The sequence below is a fragment of the Schistocerca gregaria genome, chromosome 2 (genome assembly GCF_023897955.1).
Source record: "Schistocerca gregaria isolate iqSchGreg1 chromosome 2, iqSchGreg1.2, whole genome shotgun sequence".
NCBI lineage: Eukaryota > Metazoa > Arthropoda > Insecta > Orthoptera > Acrididae > Schistocerca > Schistocerca gregaria.
In genome coordinates this window covers 523031709-523054124 of record NC_064921.1, presented here as the reverse complement: position 1 = coordinate 523054124, position 22416 = coordinate 523031709, and the positions used below count along the sequence as shown (strand labels likewise).

General features: G+C 45.9%; 1 protein-coding gene across 1 annotated transcript in view; it reads left to right on the top strand.

Annotated features, from left to right (window-relative positions):
* The window catches only part of LOC126335867 (uncharacterized), a 96026-nt gene extending 73816 nt beyond the window's left edge, over nt 1-22210 (top strand). The window contains exon 3 of the mRNA XM_049999340.1: nt 22046-22210. Coding sequence (XP_049855297.1) covers nt 22046-22210 — 165 coding nt within the window. The remainder of the gene's footprint in view (nt 1-22045) is intronic.
* The last annotated feature ends 206 nt before the right edge of the window (nt 22211-22416 follow it).

Genomic DNA, 22416 nt, shown 5'->3' with positions numbered 1-22416 from the left:
GTAGGGAAGGAGCTCTCAGATGCGCGCTAGTATTGTAGGCTCGCAGTTCAATAGGGGTAACGAAGGCTGACCGTATCCAGACACGGGCGTCAGAAGTATCGGCGAAGTGTCCAAGTGAAGCGATTATGGGTCTAACATTCTTAGCTGCTCATTGAACAATGCAACAGTTTAACGGTTTATTTAACTACGATTACAGAGCTACACTTTATTGCTTTTGTTTTATTTATTGATAGTTCTTTGTTTGCTACTTGTTTCGGGGTCGCAACCCCTTTCTCAGCTCTAGACTAACTGTCGCTGCTGTGATGTCTGGTTGTGACAACTTCGCATATTGCAAGGGCCAGCGCTTTTGAACAGAATTGCGACCCGCAGACTAATGGCAAAGAATGAAATATAAATAACTGAAATAAAAGAAACTAGAGAAATTCCGTAAATTGTTTTTAATTTATTTCAACAAACTGGATGCTTCTGCAAAGGATGAAGCGTGGGCTTAGGACGTGTGTCAGACGAGGACTAGATTATAGAGAGCTTTGTGTGTAGTCCAAGTAAGTTAAGCAACAGCCGCCCTAGTAGAAATTTTAGAACAACTCAACTAAATTTATGGCGAGTTTTGAGGTGCCATTTGCTGTACAAACCTTACCGCTTACATCCTGTTTAGCTTCTTGCTGAAAACAACAAAGAAAAGGGTTTTGAATTTTGTGATAAGATGTGAATAAAGATGAAATATGACACGTTTCTCTTGCGATTAATTTTTAGCGTCGAAACGCCCTTCCACGTTAATGGAAAGGTGAATATACAGTGTCCTCATGTTATGTCTGCAAAGTCCCTGAGAAGGGCTGCAACATGAAAGTGATTTATCGAAGCTAAAACGTAACTTATGCTGTGCCTTATCGCAAAACAATCATTGTACGCCATTGTTTCTTGTGGAGGGAACTGTTAGTGGAATAATATACCTGGACATGTATAAACAACGGGATTTCCTCAAATTTCCGAAGACTGACGAGACTTCATTTTCCAACAGGTTGGAGGTGCCCCCACTGGCACTTGATGGCACTAACCACAAAGATCCCCTAGTCCCACGCCAACTTACTTTTCCTTGTGGGGCTTCGGGAAGAGGCAGTTTACGTTCCAGCTCTCTCACAACTGTGGCGGAACCATATGACAGCTGTGGTGAACTCAGTAACAGAATAATTCTTCGCTCGTTGAACGAGTTCGGCTATCGTTTAGATGTTTGCTGTGTAGCAGATAAGGGACACACTAAACAGCTGAAACGTCCCCTTAGAAAAATTATACAAGACTGTGCTTAAACTGAAAAACAATATTTTTGGCGCAACGCAATCTGACTTCCAAAAATCTCTACGAAAGAATGGCCCTGACTACTTACACAGCTATAACCTGTCTTTGTAAATTTTAGAAACTCCTGTTCCTCTCTGTATTTATATCATCATATGAAACGTATCTACACACTAATTAGTGGACATTAACATGGGGTTTTCCATACTTTGCCTCTCCGATGGCTTCAACTCTGCCGAGTACACTTTCAGTGAGGTGTCTGAATGCCTGTGAAGAAATGGAGTCCATTGTTCCCCTACAGTCGTAACCAGAAAAAGTAGTTATGTAGTACGCTGGGGACTGAAGTGAAGCTGGCGTTCTAAATTAGTCCAATGGTCTTCCAATGTATTCAGCTTGGGACTCTGGACAGACCAGTACATTCCAGGAATGTTGTCCACAAACAACTGCCTCACATTTGTTGAAATGCGTGATGAACACAATGATTTCCTATAAATCATTTTATTGACGACCGATTTCGGTCAAGACCGTTTTCACAGTGCTGTACACATAAAACGAAATCAACAAAAAATAGTGAACTTCGAAATCGAAATACAGTTTACACAGGAAACCGCAATCAGAGATTTTAAGTACCTGACGTTTCAGCCATTTTTGTTATTTAATCTTAATGATTTTTTCTGTATAGTCGAACTATTTTATGCTGGGACATAATAATATACATAGTTTATCATCTAGATTTTACACTACATGAGTGATTGGTTTTACTATTTGATAATACACTCCTGGAAATTGAAATAAGAACACCGTGAATTCATTGTCCCAGGAAGGGGAAACTTTATTGACACATTCCTGGGGTCAGATACATCACATGATCACACTGACAGAACCACAGGCACATAGACACAGGCAACAGAGCATGCACAATGTCGGCACTAGTACAGTGTATATCCACCTTCGCAGCAATGCAGGCTGCTATTCTCCCATGGAGACGACCGTAGAGATGCTGGATGTAGTCCTGTGGAACGGCTTGCCATGCCATTTCCACCTGGCGCCTCAGTTGGACCAGCGTTCGTGCTGGACGTGCAGACCGCGTGAGACGACGCTTCATCCAGTCCCAAACATGCTCAATGGGGGACAGATCCGGAGATCTTGCTGGCCAGGGTAGTTGACTTACACCTTCTAGAGCATGTTGGGTGGCACGGGATACATGCGGACGTGCATTGTCCTGTTGGAACAGCAAGTTCCCTTGCCGGTCTACGAATGGTAGAACGATGGGTTCGATGACGGTTTGGATGTACCGTGCACTATTCAGTGTCCCCTCGACGATCACCAGAGTTGTACGGCCAGTGTAGGAGATCGCTCCCCACACCATGATGCCGGGTGTTGGCCCTGTGTGCCTCGGTCGTATGCAGTCCTGATTGTGGCGCTCACCTGCACGGCGCCAAACACGCATACGACCATCATTGGCACCAAGGCAGAAGCGACTCTCATCGCTGAAGACGACACGTCTCCATTCGTCCCTCCATTCACGCCTGTCGCGACACCACTGGAGGCGGGCTGCACGATGTTGGGGCGTGAGCGGAAGACGGCCTAACGGTGTGCGGGACCGTAGCCCAGCTTCATGGAGACGGTTGCGAATGGTCCTCGCCGATACCCCAGGAGCAACAGTGTCCCTAATTTGCTGGGAAGTGGCGGTGCGGTCCCCTACGGCACTGCGTAGGATCCTACGGTCTTGGCGTGCATCCGTGCGTCGCTGCGGTCCGGTCCCATGTCGACGGGGACGTGCACCTTCCGCCGACCACTGGCGACAACATCGATGTACTGTGGAGACCTCACGCCCCACGTGTTGAGCAATTCGGCGGTACGTCCACCCGGCCTCCCGCATGCCCACTATACGCCCTCGCTCAAAGTCCGTCAACTGCACATACGATTCACGTCCACGCTGTCGCGGCATGCTACCATGTTAAAGACTGCGATGGAGCTCCGTATGCCACGGCAAACTGGCTGACACTGACGGCGGCGGTGCACAAATGCTGCGCAGCTAGCGCCATTCGACGGCCAACACCGCGGTTCCTGGTGTGTCCGCTGTGCCGTGCGTGTGATCGTTGCTTGTACAGCCCTCTCGCAGTGTCCGGAGCAAATATGGTGGGTCTGACACACCGGTGTCAATGTGTTCTTTTTTCCATTTCCAGGAGTGTATTTCAATACCATTTGGTATATGCTGGATCACATGACCAAGTATTTTTTTCCTTTTAATAGACTTATGCATAGGTGTAGAATCAGAACAAAATTTTAGATTATGGCTGATACTATTTCCACAGATTTACTTGAGGAAGACATGTTGTCCCCACTTATTTCAACGTGTATATAAAATGATATATAAAAAACTGTATATAATTACAATCCATATTCGATTAATAGCTCGTTTTCCAGTGATCGTATAGATCTCTGTGATGATATTATGTTGTACTTCGCTTTCTTCTTCGTATTTGGCCATGTGATCTTGAGCTTAGCTTCGTGACCTCCTAGATCGCAGTTCTAACCTGGACTATCAGTAGTCTACTTGCCTGAGCCAGTGCTGCAATGCTGAATACTTATGTTCTTCTGTTTTTCAGGTCATTTAATAGTTTTCCTATCATTTGCATGTGATGTTGCCTTTGTAATAGATGTTTTTCGTGAGTATTTAAAATATCTTCGATTACCATTTCCTGTAAAATTGTATTGCGATCTCGAAATTTTTTATTTTCTGTTGCTTTTGTTTTATGTGAAGCACTATGAAAATGGTCTTATAACTGATACTGGTCGGGAATAAATTGATTCACAAGACAGTCGTGTGTTCATCATGCATGTTAACAGTTCCCTGAAAATTTTTTTTTGGATTGCCTCATAGCTGCTGCTGTATGACAGCGTGTACTATCACGCTCATGCGAACAGATATTGTCTTCGATGTCTTTCTCTACAGTACGCGGAACACAGTTCTGTAAAATGTCTTCACATCCTTCGCATTTAACATTTTCTTGAGCGTAATAAGGCGACCATCTCATAACCATGGTAGCACTGAACATGATTGCTATTATTGTTGTGTACTACTTATCTACACGATTCCCGCAGCGTCGGCTGTTACGTACAGTGCATGGGGGGGGGGGGGGGGGGGGGGGGGGGGGATCAGATTAAGTTAGCGCTCAAAGCACGATTTCATCTGCTGTGACTGAATAGTTCACTGCCTATTTAATGGTAGCACTGAGTCATGACTGATTAAAATGTGATATTTGGCCTAACACTTCTCTCTTAAATCTGTTCGACAAAAGAAATAAATTCATGTAGTTGAAATGCTAAGAGCCAGTATAACCACACAGTGCATTTTCTTTGATAGATCACCAATAACGGTTGGGTACTCAATGATGAGGAGAGGAGTATGGTATGAACTAACATGATAATTAATTCGCATACGATTGACTAATGATTTATCACAGAAATTCAACATTTTTCGTCACAAATGTTAAACATCAGTTACCTACTACAGTCCCTTACATTCAGCACGGGTTTAAAGTTTTGTACGTATGACGTCAATGCGGGATAGTCCTGTCATACGGGGGATTTGATCTTATTTGTGGCAGGAAAGCGGACAAGCACACAACTTAAGAAACTGGCACAGACAGAAACTAAGAAAACAGACGATAACGTCACGAATTCTAACAGACTTCAATAAAGCCGCCAATAAACTATTTGGTACAGAGCTCACTTTAACTATTTGAACTGCCGCTGTAATGACAGCGACCCGTTACCACGAGGCGACTGATCCCGCGTTAGCAAACCGGCTCCTGTGACCGAGCGGTTCTAGGCGCTGCAGTCTAGAACTGCGCGACCCGCTACGGTCGCAGGTTCAAATCCTGCCTCGGGCATGGATGTGTGTGGCGTCCTTAGGTTAGTTAGGTTTAAGTAGTTCTAAGTTCTACGGGGCTGATGAGCTCAGATGTTAAGTCTCATAGTGCTCAGAGCCATCTGAACCATTATGGAACCGTGTTAGCACAAGTGCAGGCTCGCTCGACAGTGTGCGTCCTTCACAATCCGAACCACGTTTGACTGTTTAAAGCAGCAGTGGCTCGCGGGTCGCACGCCCCACAGTGAAAGTCCCAGTGCGGCCCGAGAAGTGATAGTTTATCACACGACCGTGGGGAAAAATCCATAACATTCCGTTTATATAAAATTATGATAAACCGAATATTTTCAATATGAAACTACTTTTAATAGTGTTACGTATATTATGTGCGCCCCGAAATACTCGACTTCTTCCACCATAGCTGAGGAAAGCTAAAATATTGGGCACCCGTGCTCCAAAGGTCTCAGTACAAAACTCATCACTGACTTTGTGATATGGCCACAGGGATGGTTCGTCGCTAACACGAGACCCACGTGCTCGATATAAAACTTCACAGGAAAAGATTAAAGTACACCAACGATTGTCAATGTGAATATAGTGAATCACTCTCTACTCCTGGTGGCGCTGATGCCAACAGATTTGAATGCGAGAACTCATAAATACCAACCCTGATTAACACTTAGATTCACGCTATAGCAGAAACGTGGGTATTCAAACATGTCTGGAAGAAGAGCGTCTTCTCGCCAGGGGCTTAACCGCTACCAGCGGACGCTGAGTCCAGAGCAAAAATCTTTTGGTGGGGCCAGATACGGCCAACCTCCAAGCCCACTTCATAAAGCGATACACTAAGCCCATCAGAGGAACTGGCAAAACGCAAGTGGCTTGTGGCCTCATTTCCCTGAGGACAAGGAGCTTCTGGTACATTCTGGAAGTTTCCTCATACGATGTCCCTTTCAGCAATCGAAAGAATTGATTTTGAAAATGGCGAAAAGTGCTTTGCCCCATTTGTGGGCGCCCCCGACGACCAAGTTTGAAGGAGGCCATCAAATTTCGCAGGCCACTGTGGCCGAGCGGTTCTAGGCGCTTCAGTTCGGAACCGCGCTGCTGCTACCGTCGCAGGTTCTTCGAATCCTGCATCGGGCGTGGATGTGTGTGATGTCCTTAGGTTAGTTAGGTTTAAGTAGTTCTAAGTCTAGGGGACTGATGACCTCAGATGTTAAGTCCCATAGTGCTTAGAGCCATTTCAATCATTTTGAAGCCAGCTAATTTCCGTTGTTCTCAGTGATGAAGAAGAGAAGGAATGAATCGCCACAGACCGGACGACGAGAAGGCATGCTACCGTTATCATTCCAATGTCCGTATAGCGGATTGGGGTATGAAAGCGAATGAGGCGGCTGATCGCAATAGTTACATGAGGAAATAAAATAAAATAAACAGGTCACGATAAGTCCTTTCCCAGGTGTTAACACGGTTCAGAACAATCGGAGTATAAAAAGATTAAAATAAACCAGCAACAGCTCAAAACATGAGAATATTAAAAAAAAAACGCTAGTTGCCACCTTTCAATACTACCTCATCCTTACTTCACTGTCGGCACGACATGTGATGGCATGTAACGTTCTCCAGACATTCGCCAAGCCTAAAGCCTTCTATCAGATTACCACAACTGCTCGAAAGTAACTGGCTCCCAAAATAGCGTGAACATCTCGGGTTTATTTTATGAGCGTAAGTTGACGTCATAGGGGCAACGACGTACACGACATAATCTACTACTAAAAAATCATCCATAAAATAATTGAAAATGTACAACCGTACATGAAATAAAGACAATGGCAGCTGAAAGCATCAAGAAATATTTTAAAAAAATACACTGAAGAGCCGAAGAAACTGGTACACCTGCCCACTATCGTGTAGGGCCTCCGTGAGCACGCAGAAGCGGTGCAACATGACCTGACATGAACTCGACTAATATCTGAAGTAGTGCTGGAGGAAACTGATACCATGAATCCTGCAGGGATGTCCATACATACGGAAGAGTACGAGGGGGTGAAGATCACTTCTCAACAGCACGTTACAAGGCATCCCAGATATATTCAATAATGTTAATGTCTGGGGCCAGCAGAAGTGTTTAAACTCAGAAGAGTGTTCCTGGCGTCACGCAATTCTGGACGTGTAGGGTGTCGCACTGTCCTGCTGGAATGCCCAAGTCCCAATGCACAATGGACATGATACAGGTGATCAGACAGGATGCTTACGTACGTGTCACGTGTCAGAGTCTTATCTACACGTATCAAGGGTCCCATATCACACCAACTGTACACGTCCCACACATTACAGAGCCTCCGCCAGCTTTAATAGTCCCCTGCTCACATGCAGAGTCCATGGATTCATGAGGTTATCTTCATATCCGTACACGTTCATCCGCTCGATACAATATAAAACGAGACTGTTGCGGTCAGGCAACATGTTTCCAGATATCAACAGCCCATTCTCGGGCCGGCCGGAGAGGCCCAGCGGTTCCAGGCGCTTCAGTCTGGAGCCGCGCGACCGCTACGATCGCAGGTTCGAATCCTACCTCGGGCATGGATGTGTGTGATGTCCTTAGGTTAGTTAGATTTAAGTAGTTCTAATTTCTAGGGGACTGATGACCTCAGATGTTTAGTCCCATAGTGCTCAGAGCCATTTGAACCATTCCATTCTCGGTGTTGACGGGTCCAGGCGAGGCGTAAAGTTTTGTATTCGGCTCCGAAAGCCCATATCGATGATGTTTCATTGAACTGTTCGCACGCTGACACTTGTTAATGGCCCAGCTTTGAAATCTGCAGAAATTTGCGGCAGGGTTGTACTTCTGTCACGTTGAACGACTCTCTTCATTCGTCGTTGGTCCCGTTCTTGCAGGATCCTTTTCCAACCGCAGCGATGTCGGAGATATGTTTTACCAGATTCTTGATATTCACGATACAGTCGTGAAATGGTCATACGAGAAATCCTCACTTCATCGCTGCCTCGGAGATGCTGTGTCGCATCGCTCGTGCGCCGACTGTTACACCACATTCAAATCCACGTAAATCTTGATAATCTGCCATTATAGCAGCAGTAAGCGATATAACAATAGCACCAGACCCTTGTTGTCTTATATGGATGTTGCCGACCGCAGCGCCGTATTCAGCCTACTTACATATCTCTGTATTTAAATGCGCATGTCTACACCAGTTTCTTTGGCGCTCATTGTATGATTCGGAACTCAAAATTACTCGTTTGCAGTCAGCTATTGTCCAGGAGGAGGAGATTAGTTTTGAACGTCCCATCGGCAACGAGGGATTTAGAGACGGAGCAGAAGCTCGGAATAGAGAAGGATTGGCGTCCGACCCCGGTAGCTGAGTCGTCAGCGCGACAGAATGTCAATCCTAAGGGCCCGGGTTCGATTACCGGATGGGTCGGAGATTTTCTCCGCTCAGGGACTGGGTGTTGTGTTGTCCTAATCATCATAATTTCATCCCCATCGACGTGCAAGTCGCCGAAGTGGCGTCAAATCAAAAGACTTGCACCCGGCAAACGGTCTACCCGACGGGAGGCCCTAGTCACACGACATTCATTCATTCAGAGAAGGATTGGGAAGGGAATCGGCCGTGTTCTTTCAAAAGAACCATCCCGGCATTTGCCTGAAATGATTTAGGGAAATCACGGAAAACCTAAATCAGGGTGGCCAGAGAGGGTTTGGAACCGTCTCCCTGCCAAATGCGAGTCCAGTGTGCTAACCACTGCGCCACCCCGCTCGGTCAGTACTGCCCAGTGCCCTCGCTCTTACACCACCTCAAGCAACGCTTAGCAATGACTAGAGAAATGTTTGACTTATGAGGCGCTGTTCGATCACTACAATCTATTCTTTTTAACTCCATACCCAAAGTCATTGTACTAGCTTGACTGCTGATAGTACTTTTGCACACGAGTGATTCCTTCTGCTAATTTCATACGATTTTTTACAACCTCCGCAATTCTCGACCGTCCCTGACAGACAGCACATGAGGTGTGATTGGTCTTGGTTTAGCTGTTGATGTTCCCTCGAGTTCGCACTTCACAGCCACAGTGCCAAAAGTCAATTCGGATAGCTTTAGAAGACTGAAAAGTCGCTGACGAACCTATTATTTATTTATTTATTTATTTATTAAACCTGGCAAGATTAGGGCCATCAGGCCCTCTCTTACATCTAACCAGGCATTCTACTTATTTTACATTCATATGTTTTAGTAGGCATGTTAAAGTACATCTAGTACAAAAAGTGAAATAAACAATTAGAAAGGTACACCTGGAAAAATACATACATACAGAGTCTATATTCGTAAATCGTAAGTACTGTTATAATTAGACGTTATTGAAGAGACAGATTTTAGATAGGAGTGCTGGCAGCAGGGAGTATGAGGGCGACTCATGGTGAAGGGAGGAGAAGAATAGAGAGACATGATGAAACATAATTAAGGAAATATAATGGAAAAGTAGATTGCGTGGCTAATAGAGATAGATGAAGAGGAAGGCATCTCAGGAGCAAGATAGGAGACGCTAGCTTTGCTATTTGACAGATGAAAGGATTGGCCTTGTACATTAATTTTGTGGAGAACTTTATGAGGAAGATAGTGGGAAATGCTTCAACTTCTTCTTAATAGCAGCAGGAGATTGAATTTTGCGCAAGGTAAGGGGCAGTTTGTTCCAGAGACGGACAGCGGCAACTGAGAAGGAGTTTGCAAAAGTTTTTGTTTTGTGAGTGGGCACAGTTTGGATACCAAATAAGAGTGACCTCGTGTTTCGATTATGATGGCATGACAGGTTTTTAATCTCTGAAGCAAGGTACTGGGGTGCTTGCGCGACGAGGAGTCGGTGAAGTAGACATAGAGTGTGGTAGTCACGCAATTTGTCCGGCCGCAGCCACCCTAGCTCGGAGTATGAAGCACTAATATGATCATATCGCCGAATGTTGCAGGTGTAACGCACACAGCCATTCATGGTTAGCTCTAGCCGTCTTTTGTTTTCACTACTCATGCCTTGTTGAATCACATCACAGTAGTGGAGGTTCGATAAGACGAGTGCTTGCACGAGCTGGCGTTTCAAGTCCTGTGGAAATATGTTCCGAAACTTTTTGAGAGCATAGAGACAAGCAGACCTCTTTCGGCACACTGCGACTGTATTCTCCGCCCAGTTGAGATGCTCATCCAAAGTTACACCCAAGTTCTTCACTGTTTTCTGATATGGTATTGGAGTACCGTCGAGCAGAATAGAAGGTAGCCGTTCACGGAAATCTGAACTTATTAATTTCTGATGGGCTATTAAGATTACTTGCGTCTTTTTTGCATTTAGTTTAAGCCCAAGGTTTTTCGCCCATGTCACTACTGAAGACAGATCATCATTCATCTGAGCGATTGCAGTGTTTACATCTTCAGGTCTGACGCTTAGTTAGAGCTGGAGGTCATCGGCAAAGAAATGATATTTACAGGAGGACAGAACCGACGAAATATCGTTGACATATAAAGAGAACAAAAGTGGTCCTAAGACTGATCCTTGTGGCACTCCCGAGGAAACATGTTTCCAGGAAGATTTTTCATTTACGCAGACAACACATTGCTGTCTGTCTTTTAAGTAGCTTTCAAACCATCTCATTGCACTATCAGAGAAATTAAGCTGTTGCATTTTTCTGAGCAATATGTCAAAGTTAAAAGTGTCAAAAGCTTTGCTGAAGTCCAGTAGCGTCAATATTGTTGCCTTTCGATTGTCGATGGCATATTTCAGGTCATCAGTTACTTTAATTAGAGCAGTGTTTGTGCTGTAATGTTACGGAAACCGGATTGAAATTTGTCATATAGGCTGAATTCATGCAAGTGTTCAGTGATTTGGTCATGAATAATATATTCAAGTGCTTTGGAAACAGCAGGCAGTATGCTAATTGGTCGGTAATCACTAGGCAGTTGCGGGTTTTCGATCTTAGGGATGGGTCGAATTATGCTTCTTTTCCATGCAGTGGGGTATATTCCGTTCACGAGGGAAAAATTAAATATGTCAGTTAAGACAGGTACTAACATATCGGCAACATTCTTAATCATGGTTATACCGATACTGTCGTTGCCTATTGCATCAGAAGAGATTCTCATTATTGCTTTTCTTGCCATATTTGGTGTTACATGTTTTAGATGGAAGGTATCGTTGTTAGTTATCCTGTTTGGGGATTCTTATGGACGGTAATTATGAGCCGTGCTGGTATCCAGAGGTGCAGAGAAGAATTCATTTAATTCGTTAGCTGACACATGAAAAGCAGTTTCCGGTTTTGCCTTTCCGACCCCCGAAGCTACGGAGATCTTCCATAGAGTCGTGGGCGTCAGATCGCTGCATACAAGGGAGCGAGCGTGCCTGATTTTAGCATTGCGAATGCATTGTTTCACTCTGTTCCGTAGCTTTCTATATTCTTCGAAACGCTCGGGTTTTGGATCTGCCTTGAAACGCCTGTGGGCAGCATCCCTATTAGTCATCATTTGACGTAATTCAGCTGACAGCCATGGAGCAGGAGCTTTACTTACACGGATTGTGCACACACGTGTATGTTTACTCAGGTAACACCCAATCCTTGTTCAAAGTCACTTACCTATCCTGACCGACCAATCATGTTGTTACTGTTTCTCTACTGAAAACACAATACTCCCTTCCTCCCTTAATAAAGGCGGGCCAGTCTCTCTGTCATCCAGTGGTCGCAGGTTCGAATCCTGCCTCGAGCATGGATGTGTGTGATGTCATTAGGTTACTTAGGTTTAAGTAGTTCTAAGTTCTAGGGGACTGATGACCTCAGAAGTTAAGTCCCATAGTGCTCAGAGCCATTTGAACCATAAACTGGATCCATAATATGAATACGCCTGTATTTGATAATATATACTACTAGTAAATCTTAAATGATTCTGACCATATAAATGTGTGAGTTACATACAATTTACTGTAAATACCTTATGTATACTGATGACCTCCAGTTATATTTAAGTGTAAAACCAATAAATCAGAAGAGAGTTATCGAGAATTTTAGGTTTGAGCCGTGTTCACTATCAAAACGGGCGTAGAGTAAAGTGCAACCCATCCGAAAACTAAGCAGTACTGGTTGATTATCCTAAGCTTATTAGCCCGAAATATCGGGAGTACCTACCATCTTTCATCCTAAATGGAACATATATCAATTTCTGTCCCCCAGCACAGAGCCTTGGGATAATTATAAATGAAAACGTAAACTGGCTTACCATTTAGCTTCAGTTTGTAAGAAAACATAAGGATTTTCCATCTCCTACAAAAACATCAAGAACTCCAATTTTTCCCTGCAAAAGAATACTGTACAAGTACCAATTATTGATTATAGCGATGTTATGCTGCGAGGCCTGTTTCAGAGGTCTTACTGCGCTTGGAATTGGTGTTTAGCGCCTGTGTACAATATACCTGTAGTGTTTACTGTTTGACTATGTTCCACCATCTTGTGCTCAGCTATCCTAGCTACGTGCAGACAAGCGCAGAGATTTGCATATATCCTGGCTTCTCTGCTGTATTATCAACGTACTCCGTCAGCCCAACAAGTTTCGAGACTGGATCAATAAAAAAAAGAGAAAATTTAAAACGTAGGCTTTGTATTCTACATACTCTCCCGCCAATAGAGTACAACACACAGAAAGTTAATACGAGTATGTAACTGTCAGCAAAGTCATTATTTTGAGTGATGTTCAACTCGAATGTGACATATATATAAACACTCCTTTAAATTGAAATAAGAACACCGTGAATTCATTGTCCCAGAAAGGGGAAACTTTATTGACACATTCCTGGGGTCAGATACATCACATGATCACACTGACAGAACCACAGGCACATAGACACAGGTAACAGAGCATGCACAATGTCGGCACTAGTACAGTGTATATCCACCTTCCGCAGCAATGCAGGCTGCTATTTTCCCATGGAGACGATCGTACTCGTAGAGATGCTGGATGTAGTCCTGTGGAACGGCTTGCCATGCCATTTCCACCTGGCGCCTCAGTTGGACCAGCGTTCGTGCTGGACGTGCAGACCGCGTGAGACGACGCTTCATCCAGTCCCAAATATGCTCAATGGGGGACAGATCCGGAGATCTTGCTGGCCAGGGTAGTTGACTTACACCTTCTAGAGCACGTTGGGTGGCACGGGATACATGCGGACGTGCATTGTCCTGTTGGAACAGCAAGTTCCCTTGCCGGTCTAGGAATGGTAGAACGATGGGTTCGATGACGGTTTGGATGTACCGTGCACCATTCAGTGTTCCCTCGACGATCACCAGAGGTGTACGGCCAGTGTAGGAGATTGCTCCCCACACCATGATGCCGGGTGTTGGCCCTGTGTCCCTCGGTCGTATGCAGTCCTGATTGTGGCGCTCACCTGCACGGCGCCAAACACGCATACGACCATCATTGGCACCAAGGCAGAAGCGACTCTCATCGCTGAAGACGACACGTCTCCATTCGTCCCTCCATTCACGCCTGTCGCGACACCACTGGAGGCGGGCTGCACGATGTTGGGGCGTGAGCGGAAGACGGCCTAACGGTGTGCGGGACCGTAGCCCAGCTTCATGGAGACGGTTGTGAATGGTCCTCGCCGATACCCCAGGAGCAACAGTGTCCCTAATTTGCTGGGAAGTGGCGGTGCGGTCCCCTACGGCACTGCGTAGGATCCTACGGTCTTGGCGTGCATCCGTGCGTCGCTGCGGTCCGGTCCAGGTCGACGGGCACGTGCACCTTCCGCCGACCACTGGCGACAACATCGATGTACTGTGGAGACCTCACGCCCCACGTGTTGAGCAATTCGGCGGTACGTCCACCCGGCCTCCCGCATGCCCACTATACGCCCTCGCTCAAAGTCCGTCAACTGCACATATGGTTCACGTCCACGCTGTCGCGGCATGCTACCAGTGTTAAGGACTGCGATGGAGCTCCGTATGCCACGGCAAACTGGCTGACACTGACGGCGGCGGTGCACAAATGCGGCGCAGCTAGCGCCATTCGACGGCCAACACCGCGGGTCCTGGTGTGTCTGCTGTGCCGTGCGTGTGATCATTGCTTGTACAGCCCTCTCGCAGTGTACGGAGCAAGTATGGTGGGTCTGACACACCGGTGTCAATGTGTTCTTTTTTCCATTTCCAGGAGTGTATATAGTTTAGGCTCACCAGCCACTTGGCCATGCGGTTGCACAAACAGTGCCCGAACTCTTACGGGAACCGGCAACGCGCCACGAGTAATGAGTGTAATGGGCGGGCAGGGGCACTATGAATGTAGAGCGGGACTATACGTCGAGAGTGTGGGTATCGCGGGAGGCGTGCCAGAGACAAGTCCCTGCAGTCGCACCATCCTCCGTATCCTCGCTGGCTCAGATAGATAGAGCGTCTACCATGCAGGCAGGACATCCCGCGTTCGAGTCCCGGTCGGACCACACATTCTCATCTTTTTCCTTTGACCTATGTCAACGCCTGTAAGCAGATAAGGGTTATCATTTCATTGTAATCGAATGTCACATGCTTGGAATTTCTAAGTCATCAAAACGTTGACCCTTCGTAAGACTTTCATCACTTTTTCGTTTTATAGTAGGTTCGTACTGGTAACGTCACATGTCGTCAACTGTCATGGCTTTTCTCAGAAAAGGATTGTCGGCGCTTTGCATTTCAAGCTAGTCGCGGCGGGTGTCCACGGGTCGTTGTTTTTATTCGGGAATCAAGGTGTTCTGTACGAACTTTCCACTCACTCTTCTCTCCTACCAAATATTCTGAAGAAAGCTTTGAGCTCTTGATGAAGTGCTCCCAACTGCGATTTGTGACAGATCAACGTTAACACACTACGGCCGCTTCACTACTTAACACTGCCTGCTCAATACTCACTGGTCGAATGCACGTCTGTTTCTTACCATTGTTACTGTAAGCTGTCACTGTAATTGCTGGGCGGCTGATGTCGCTTATAAGCCAGGAATAAAACCAATTTGGAAACTTTTTGGCGGACGGTGTATCTAGTCCGTCACATCTCTCCCCAACTTCAACGGTCTCGCCTGAGCAACACAGCAGAAACACTCGTTCCCACCACAGTTACAATCCTTTCCGTCCCACTGGATCACTCAAACGCTTTCTCGAAGTCCTTTTCTATTACAGCAACAACGATGTCTGCCTTGGTTCCTGTACGTACTAGTTATTCCACCACAAACAAATATCGATCTTTCCAAACAGATCTTACTCTTTCACCAAAGCTTTCAGCTGGTGCAGTCTACCTAAATTTATCTCCCACAGGACTCTCTCTCGCAGAATATAGAACTTTTGTACACGTGAAAATACGTTTTATACATGCTACTGTCGCTATTAATATTAATATTATCACAACAGTAAACACAGCAAATAAGATCACTAAACTGTATTTCGTATTTTATGACTTGTCAGACATTTTCCAGCTGTGCAGGACAGCATGTTTTGTCAAAGAATAATTAGTGCGGGCCCCAGTAAAGTGGCTTTTTGTATCTGGCAGATGTATATTTTATCAGTGTCAACGGTTTTCAAGTGCTCAAGATCTTTCGGCACTGCTCGCACTGCGCCTAGAACTACTTTCACCGGTTTACGTCAGAGTCGATGTTGTTCGAGTTTGAAGTCCTTGTACCCGGTAAATTTTTCAAGTTGTTTATCGTCTATTCTGCTATCCCTAACGTCGATAAGCAATGTTTTTCCCTCCACTATTGCCATATCTGGTGTATTATGTTCCACCATCAGATCTGCCTGAAGACAGAAGTCCAAACTAATTTCGTATGTTCGTTTTCGTTCCAATGGATCATTCGTGCCACAACATTGTGCCTCTCCTTGTAATCAGTATGAGCGATCTTTTGGCGGTACCTCAAGATATATTCAATTATATTCTCAACTTATTTCCAGAACATGCACTTCAGGTCTTTCGCTCATTTCTCGATTCAGTTTTTAATGACGTTATTTCTGAAGGCTTGTTCCTGTACAGCAAAAATCATTTCTTCCTTCTTTAGTGTTCCGTTGATCAACCAAGACCAAGTCTTATCCTTATCTATTTTGCGCCGGCCGCTGTGTCCGAGCGGTTCTAGGCCCATCAGTCTGCTGGTATGGTCGCAGGCTTGAATCCTGTCTCGGGCATGGATGTGTGTGAAGTCCTTAGGTTAGTTAGGTTTAAGTAGTTCTAAGTCTAGGTGACTGATGACCTCACATGTTAAGTCCCAATAGTGCTTAGAGACATTTGAACCATCTATTTTGCCTTCGAACTTCTTCGCAAACTGCGCATGCAGTGCTTTATTTAACAGTACTAGAGTGCAAATTTCCGGTATTTATTTTTGGTTTGTCGTATTTTAGTATGCTTTCCGTTACTGATATAAATCAGAGCTGATTCTTGGATATCTTGCATACAGCCCGCCAATATATGCTTCTCGTGTTCCACTGTCTGCCTCACTTTCAAGAGTCTTCTATTGTCTGCTTTTCTGGGTAAGTACAACCTGCCGACATCATTGCAGTGATAAAGTGCATGGAGAATTGTCAAGAATTTTCTTGTTTTCCTGGCCGTATTATCCAGAACTAAAACTTCCAATTCACGATGCCTGCATTGTGTTTAATGATGGACATGGCCCAGGTGTGGATTTCCATGATGGGTTTGCCGCCATACAGTTCGCTTTTCGAAGTTTTTCTGATCTCTCAAGTGTACTATTTGTTGACCACACTTGTTACAAGGGATCTTCAAAAAGTAAGTTACACAATGTTATGGTAGGACAAGTAACAGTCATTGAATGCTGCACTACACTTCAAAGTGACACAGGTACATGACATTATTTTTCAACATAATTACCAAGTTTCTGTCGGTCGGAAAGCTCTACCAGTCCTTCCGTTCCTCGACGATAGAAATCCGCTCCTCGGTCACGGAGACATTTTAGAACCGCTGTGTCAACTTCGTCATCCTTAGAAAATCTCTCTCCCCTCAGATGTTCTTTCCGCTTGTGGAAAAGAAGCATATCGCATGGTCGAAGATTCGGACTCTCCGATCAGCATCACTCATATTTGTGCGGAATTGCTCAAATTGTTGGCATCATTTCACTACACCTAGGTGCGACATTGCATTTGGTCCATACACCACAAGAAGACGTTTTGCCCATAAGGACTGTACTGACGTGCGTGCAACAACTTTGAACCACTATACCATTTCACACCCGCAATGTAACGCGCCTGTTATTCGTGCAGAAGCAGAACTATGTCTGCAGGAAACCCGGACCATGTACTCTATTCTGACAATGCGCTAGTCTTGTGGCACAATGGTCTTGGCTTGGAGAGGAATGTTCAACATAGTCTCTAATGTTCCTACGTACGAGGGGCGTTCTATAATTAATGCATTGGTTTTATTTACAACTCCAACATACAATAATATTCCCTAGTGTTTTAGCTAGAAAGCCCTCTTTTTCAACATGATCTCCGTTCACTGCGGCAGCCTGTACGCCTGCACGGTATCACTCTACTGGTCGACGTCGGAGCCAACGCCCTGCTGCATCAATAGCCTCCCCATCATTCATCTACTGCTTCCCGGGGAGTGCGTTCTTCATTGGGCCGATCAGATGGAAGTCGGAAGGTGCGAGATGCGGGCTCTAGAGTGGATGAGGAAGAATAATCCAATGATATTATGTGAGTTTCTGTCAGGCGCACAGACTCGTGTGAGGCCTTACTTTGTCAAGGAGAAGGAGAAATTTAAAACTTCCTGGCAGATTAAAACTGTGTGCAGCACCGGGACTCGAAAAAGAGACCTTTGCCTTTCGCGGGCAAGTGCTCCACCATCTGAGCTGCCCAAGCACAACTCAAGTCCCGTCCGCACAGCCTAGTTCTGCCTGTACCTCGTCTCCTACCTTCCCAACTTCACAGAAGCTCTTCTGCGAACTTTGCAGAGCTAGCACTCCAGGAAGAAAGTATATTGCGGAGACATGGCTTAGCCACAGCCTGGGGGATGTTTCCAGAACTGGCGGAATTAAAGCTGTGAGGACGGGGCGTGAGTCGTGCTTGGGAAGTATGACTATTAAGGTAAATACATTGTTTGTTCTGTATTAAAATCTTTCATTTGCTAACTATGCCTATCAGTAGTTAGTGCCTTCAGTAGTTTGAATCTTTTATTTAGCTGGCAGTAGTGGCGTTCGCTGTATTGCAGTAGCTTGAGTAACGAAGATTTTTGTGAGGTAAGTGATTTGTGAAACGTATAGGTTAATGTTAGTCAGGGCCATTCTTTTGTAGGGATTTTTGGAAGTCAGATTGCGTTGCGCCAAAAATATTGTGTGTCAGTTTAAGCACAGTCATGTATAAATTTTTCCAAGGGGACGTTTCAGTAGCTCAGTTGCTAGAGCACTTGCCCGCGAAAGGCAAAGGTCCGAGTTCGAGTCTCGGTGCTGCACACAGTTTTAATCTGCCAGGAAGTTTCATATCAGCGCACACTCCGCTGCAGAGTGAAAATTTCATTCTGGAAGGAGAAATTTGTTTTCATTCTTGCAGTGACGAAGATGTTTTTTAATTTAATCGTTTGGCTAGACCGTTCACCGGGTGCCGGTCTTCCAATCTGACGCTGCTTCGGCGACCTGCAGTCGATGAGGATGATAGGATGATGATGAGGGCAGCACAACACCCAGCCCCTGGGCGGAGAAAATTCCCCGACCCAGCCAGGAATCGAACCCGGGCACAGAGGATTGACAATCCGTCACGCTGACCATTCAGCTACCGGGGGCGGACGCGAATATGTTGAAGTTATTCTTCAATCTCCTGAGAGTAGCACAGTACACTTCAGAGTTGATCGTTGCACTACTAGGAAGGACATAACCCTTTCAGAGCTCCAGAACACCGCCGCCAAGACCTTAGCGGCTGAGGGTGTGGTTTTAACCTTTTTCTTCGGAGAAGAGTGGTGTGGCGCCACTCCATGGATTGCCGTTTTGTTTCCGGTTCAAAATGATGAACACTTGTTTCATCGTCTGTCACTGTGTTCGACCAAAATTGTCTCGATCACCCTCTTTAACGTACAAGCAATTCCGCACAGGCGGTTGTTCTTTGCTCTTTATGGTCTTCTGTTAGGCAGCTATAGTCTGACCGACGAACGCTGGCGTTTCCCGAACTTTTAGGCACGGAAAGAGGTTCCAAGCGACAGTTACGATACGCGCATGCGCGTGCTTTCCGTTTGATGCGAGCACATACCCTGCAAATTATGTCTCCCGCTTGCTTATGCAGAATTTATCACTTACCACCACAATCAGCCACGACAACTCACAACTGATTGAATCGAAATTCGCTAAACAACTTCCTACGATCACGCTTAATGCTCGCATTAGCTACGGCATTCACAACGGAGCGCTGAGAACGCTTCTGAACGCTCATGGGCTGTTGGAGAATGCGTGAATAGGTGCGGAGAACAAGACTAAACTCGACCGTCATCGTTCGTGACTCCAGCAATAGGAACCCAGCAGGCACGGCTCTTGGAGTACTCCACCTAATGGACAACTGTATCAGCACTACCAACAGAGACGTCCAGTTGCGCAGCGAGGTGTTTGATTGTGATCCGTCGATCACCTCGAATGAGAGTGTCCGCACGTTGCAACTTCGCAGGAGTCACAGCTGTGCGAGGCCGGCCGGCACGCTGGAGATCGGACAGAATTGTTCGACCTCGCTGCGATGGTAAGACGCCTCGCCCAACGACTTACCGTGCTCTTGTTCAGTGCTATGTCTCCGTAGAGAATCTGCAAGCACCTACGAATATCTGCGTTGCTCTGGTAATCAGTAAGAGCTATCTGAATGCTACGCGCCACCGTTACAGACGCTATTTTGAAAGCTACGTATGCCGCCGCCAGAGGGCTGAAGTAGGACTCCACGTTATCCCTTAACAAATTGCGAATGTTTTCAATCGAATCTGGCTGAGAAGAAAAAGTCTTACTCACTTATTGAACGCCCTCATAGCATGATCTAAAGAATGCTGTACACGTAAAAAAAAAAAAAAAAAAACCTGGTCCAATGTAAGATAGGCCCGAAGCCCCTAATCTGATTGGGTTAAGTAAATAACATTTTATAACACCCCACCCGTCACTTATCAGGTTTTGGTGTGTGTTCACCCCAGGTAATTGACTAACACATCAACAGAGAGTGCAAAACTGCCGCAATGTCGGATAACGCAAAGAAAGTAATAAAGCCCTGTGACTCCTGATTGAACTGCGGTGCCAGGGTTGACATTAATTGATTCAGAATTGATCCCTTTTAATTAAAAAGGGGTGCACATTGATGTTATGTTCAGCTATTGAACACCAGATGCAAATGTTGAACATAAAATTAATTGAGAAAGTGACTTTGGATTTCAACTACTTGATTGAAAACAGATGCAGTCGCTTAGCACAGATTTATTTTAACTCACGACCTTCAATCATCACATTACACGACTCTCCTAACAGGCAGTGGTAATAAATTGCGTCTGCGTGGAGTAAAGCGCGATAAAACAAAAGTAATTCCTATCGACTGACCTAGGCGTAATGCAAAGTGCGAAAAGAATTCTACAATACACGGCCCATTAAACCCTCGTGGAAACTTTCCTGACGTGATCCAACAAATTAATCAGTGGCCGGAGCGGGCGCAATGTCACCGAATACAGCATGGCGGGGAGTCGTCTTTATGCTGACGTTGGCCGACCTCGTGGTGCTGCAAGGCTGCGCTCGTCTATTCACTTCCAGCTATCTTGCTCAGTAAATAGCTGAAAAAAACTTTCTATCTCCAAGCTCAATTGTTTCGTTTGCTAAGTCCTAAACTGCAGAGATACCCACTCTCTCTCAGGCAAGCTGAGTAAAGAACGCCACGTCCGCACTCTAGGCAAGCTGGGAACGGAAGACCTCTATGGGGACTTCTCCCAGTCTGCTCTTTGCCTCGGTTTCCCCTCCAGCAAAATCACTTACGCCAATTGCAGCGCAAGTTGCGTTAATTATGTGTCGCTTCCCAGCGCCGACCAATGCCTGCTCTGGGAAGTGAACAAATTCCCACAAAATTACCCTTCCTCTTAACTTCTGCTATTTAGCTCCTCCCAGGCCTCCCATCAAGGTTAGTGTCTGCACAAAACACCAATTTTTCTGGAATTCTGACTCCCAGGAGAGTACTTCAAATTCCTTGGTCCTACGTTCCCATCAGAGACTGGAGTATTTCATTCTGTCGCTCTTCACCTGATTTACTTCAGACTCTGCAGACCGTGAATTCAGCGTGAAGTTGCTATAGTCACGAACACGCAAATTTTGGCTTTGCGTGGCTTACTCGCATGTTTCACTGAAAACGGGACGACGGACATTTATCAACAGGGCGTACAAGTTCTCCGTCTGCTTCCCGGTACACCAGCATGGGGTCAACCACCCACTCACTGTCACTCATCTTAAGGCAGCTGGATGCGCACCCCGTTGCCGCTTTCTCAGAGCTTGAGCCGCCATAAGTTGCCTATTGTCGCTTCCCTTAGCCGCTCCCCCGGCGGCCACGGTCAATTCTGAGGACTTCCCTGGGGTAAACCAGCCTCCAGTAAATCGACACGTTTCCACAAAGTTTTTCATGTCGTGTGAATTACTTTAAAACCATCACCCGACATTAATTATTCCAATACGTTCATACTATTCCCTCTACAAGATTCATTGTGCCTTGTCAGTCATTTTTGTTCAGCCCTACTGTTTGCTCAACGTGAGTTAGGTGATCTTTAATGACTTCATGTAAGGGGCATAGTTCTTGCCATCTTACAATTTGGTAAGTATTAAGTAATTATCACTTGTAAGGACCTGCATTTCCGAATTGTGTTGTTAATTTGTGAGAGCGTGCCTTACGTGCGGCAGGAACGCGGCCTGTCGGCGAGGGACAGCGCGTGGCTGTACTCTGTGTCGGTGCGGCGGCTGATCTACACGGAGGGCTCGGCGCGCACGGCGGCTGGCGGAGACGCCGGCAGCAGCCGCAGCGTGGGCGTGCCGCCGCGGCTCAGGCCCTGCTCCGCGAGGCGCTGAACTCTGTCTGCTCTGTCTCATTAAACACCTGTCTCTCCTGACAACTCGCGCCTTCTGACTGCGACACTCTGCCGCCCTTAGACCGTAGACGATACCAGCGGAAAAAGGCTCCTGTCGGAGCGCAAAAAAAGCCAATAAGTTCTTGTTTATAATACTCACCGAAAAGTGGGATACCTGTTACTTCATTCTGCCTTCCTCGGCGCCTT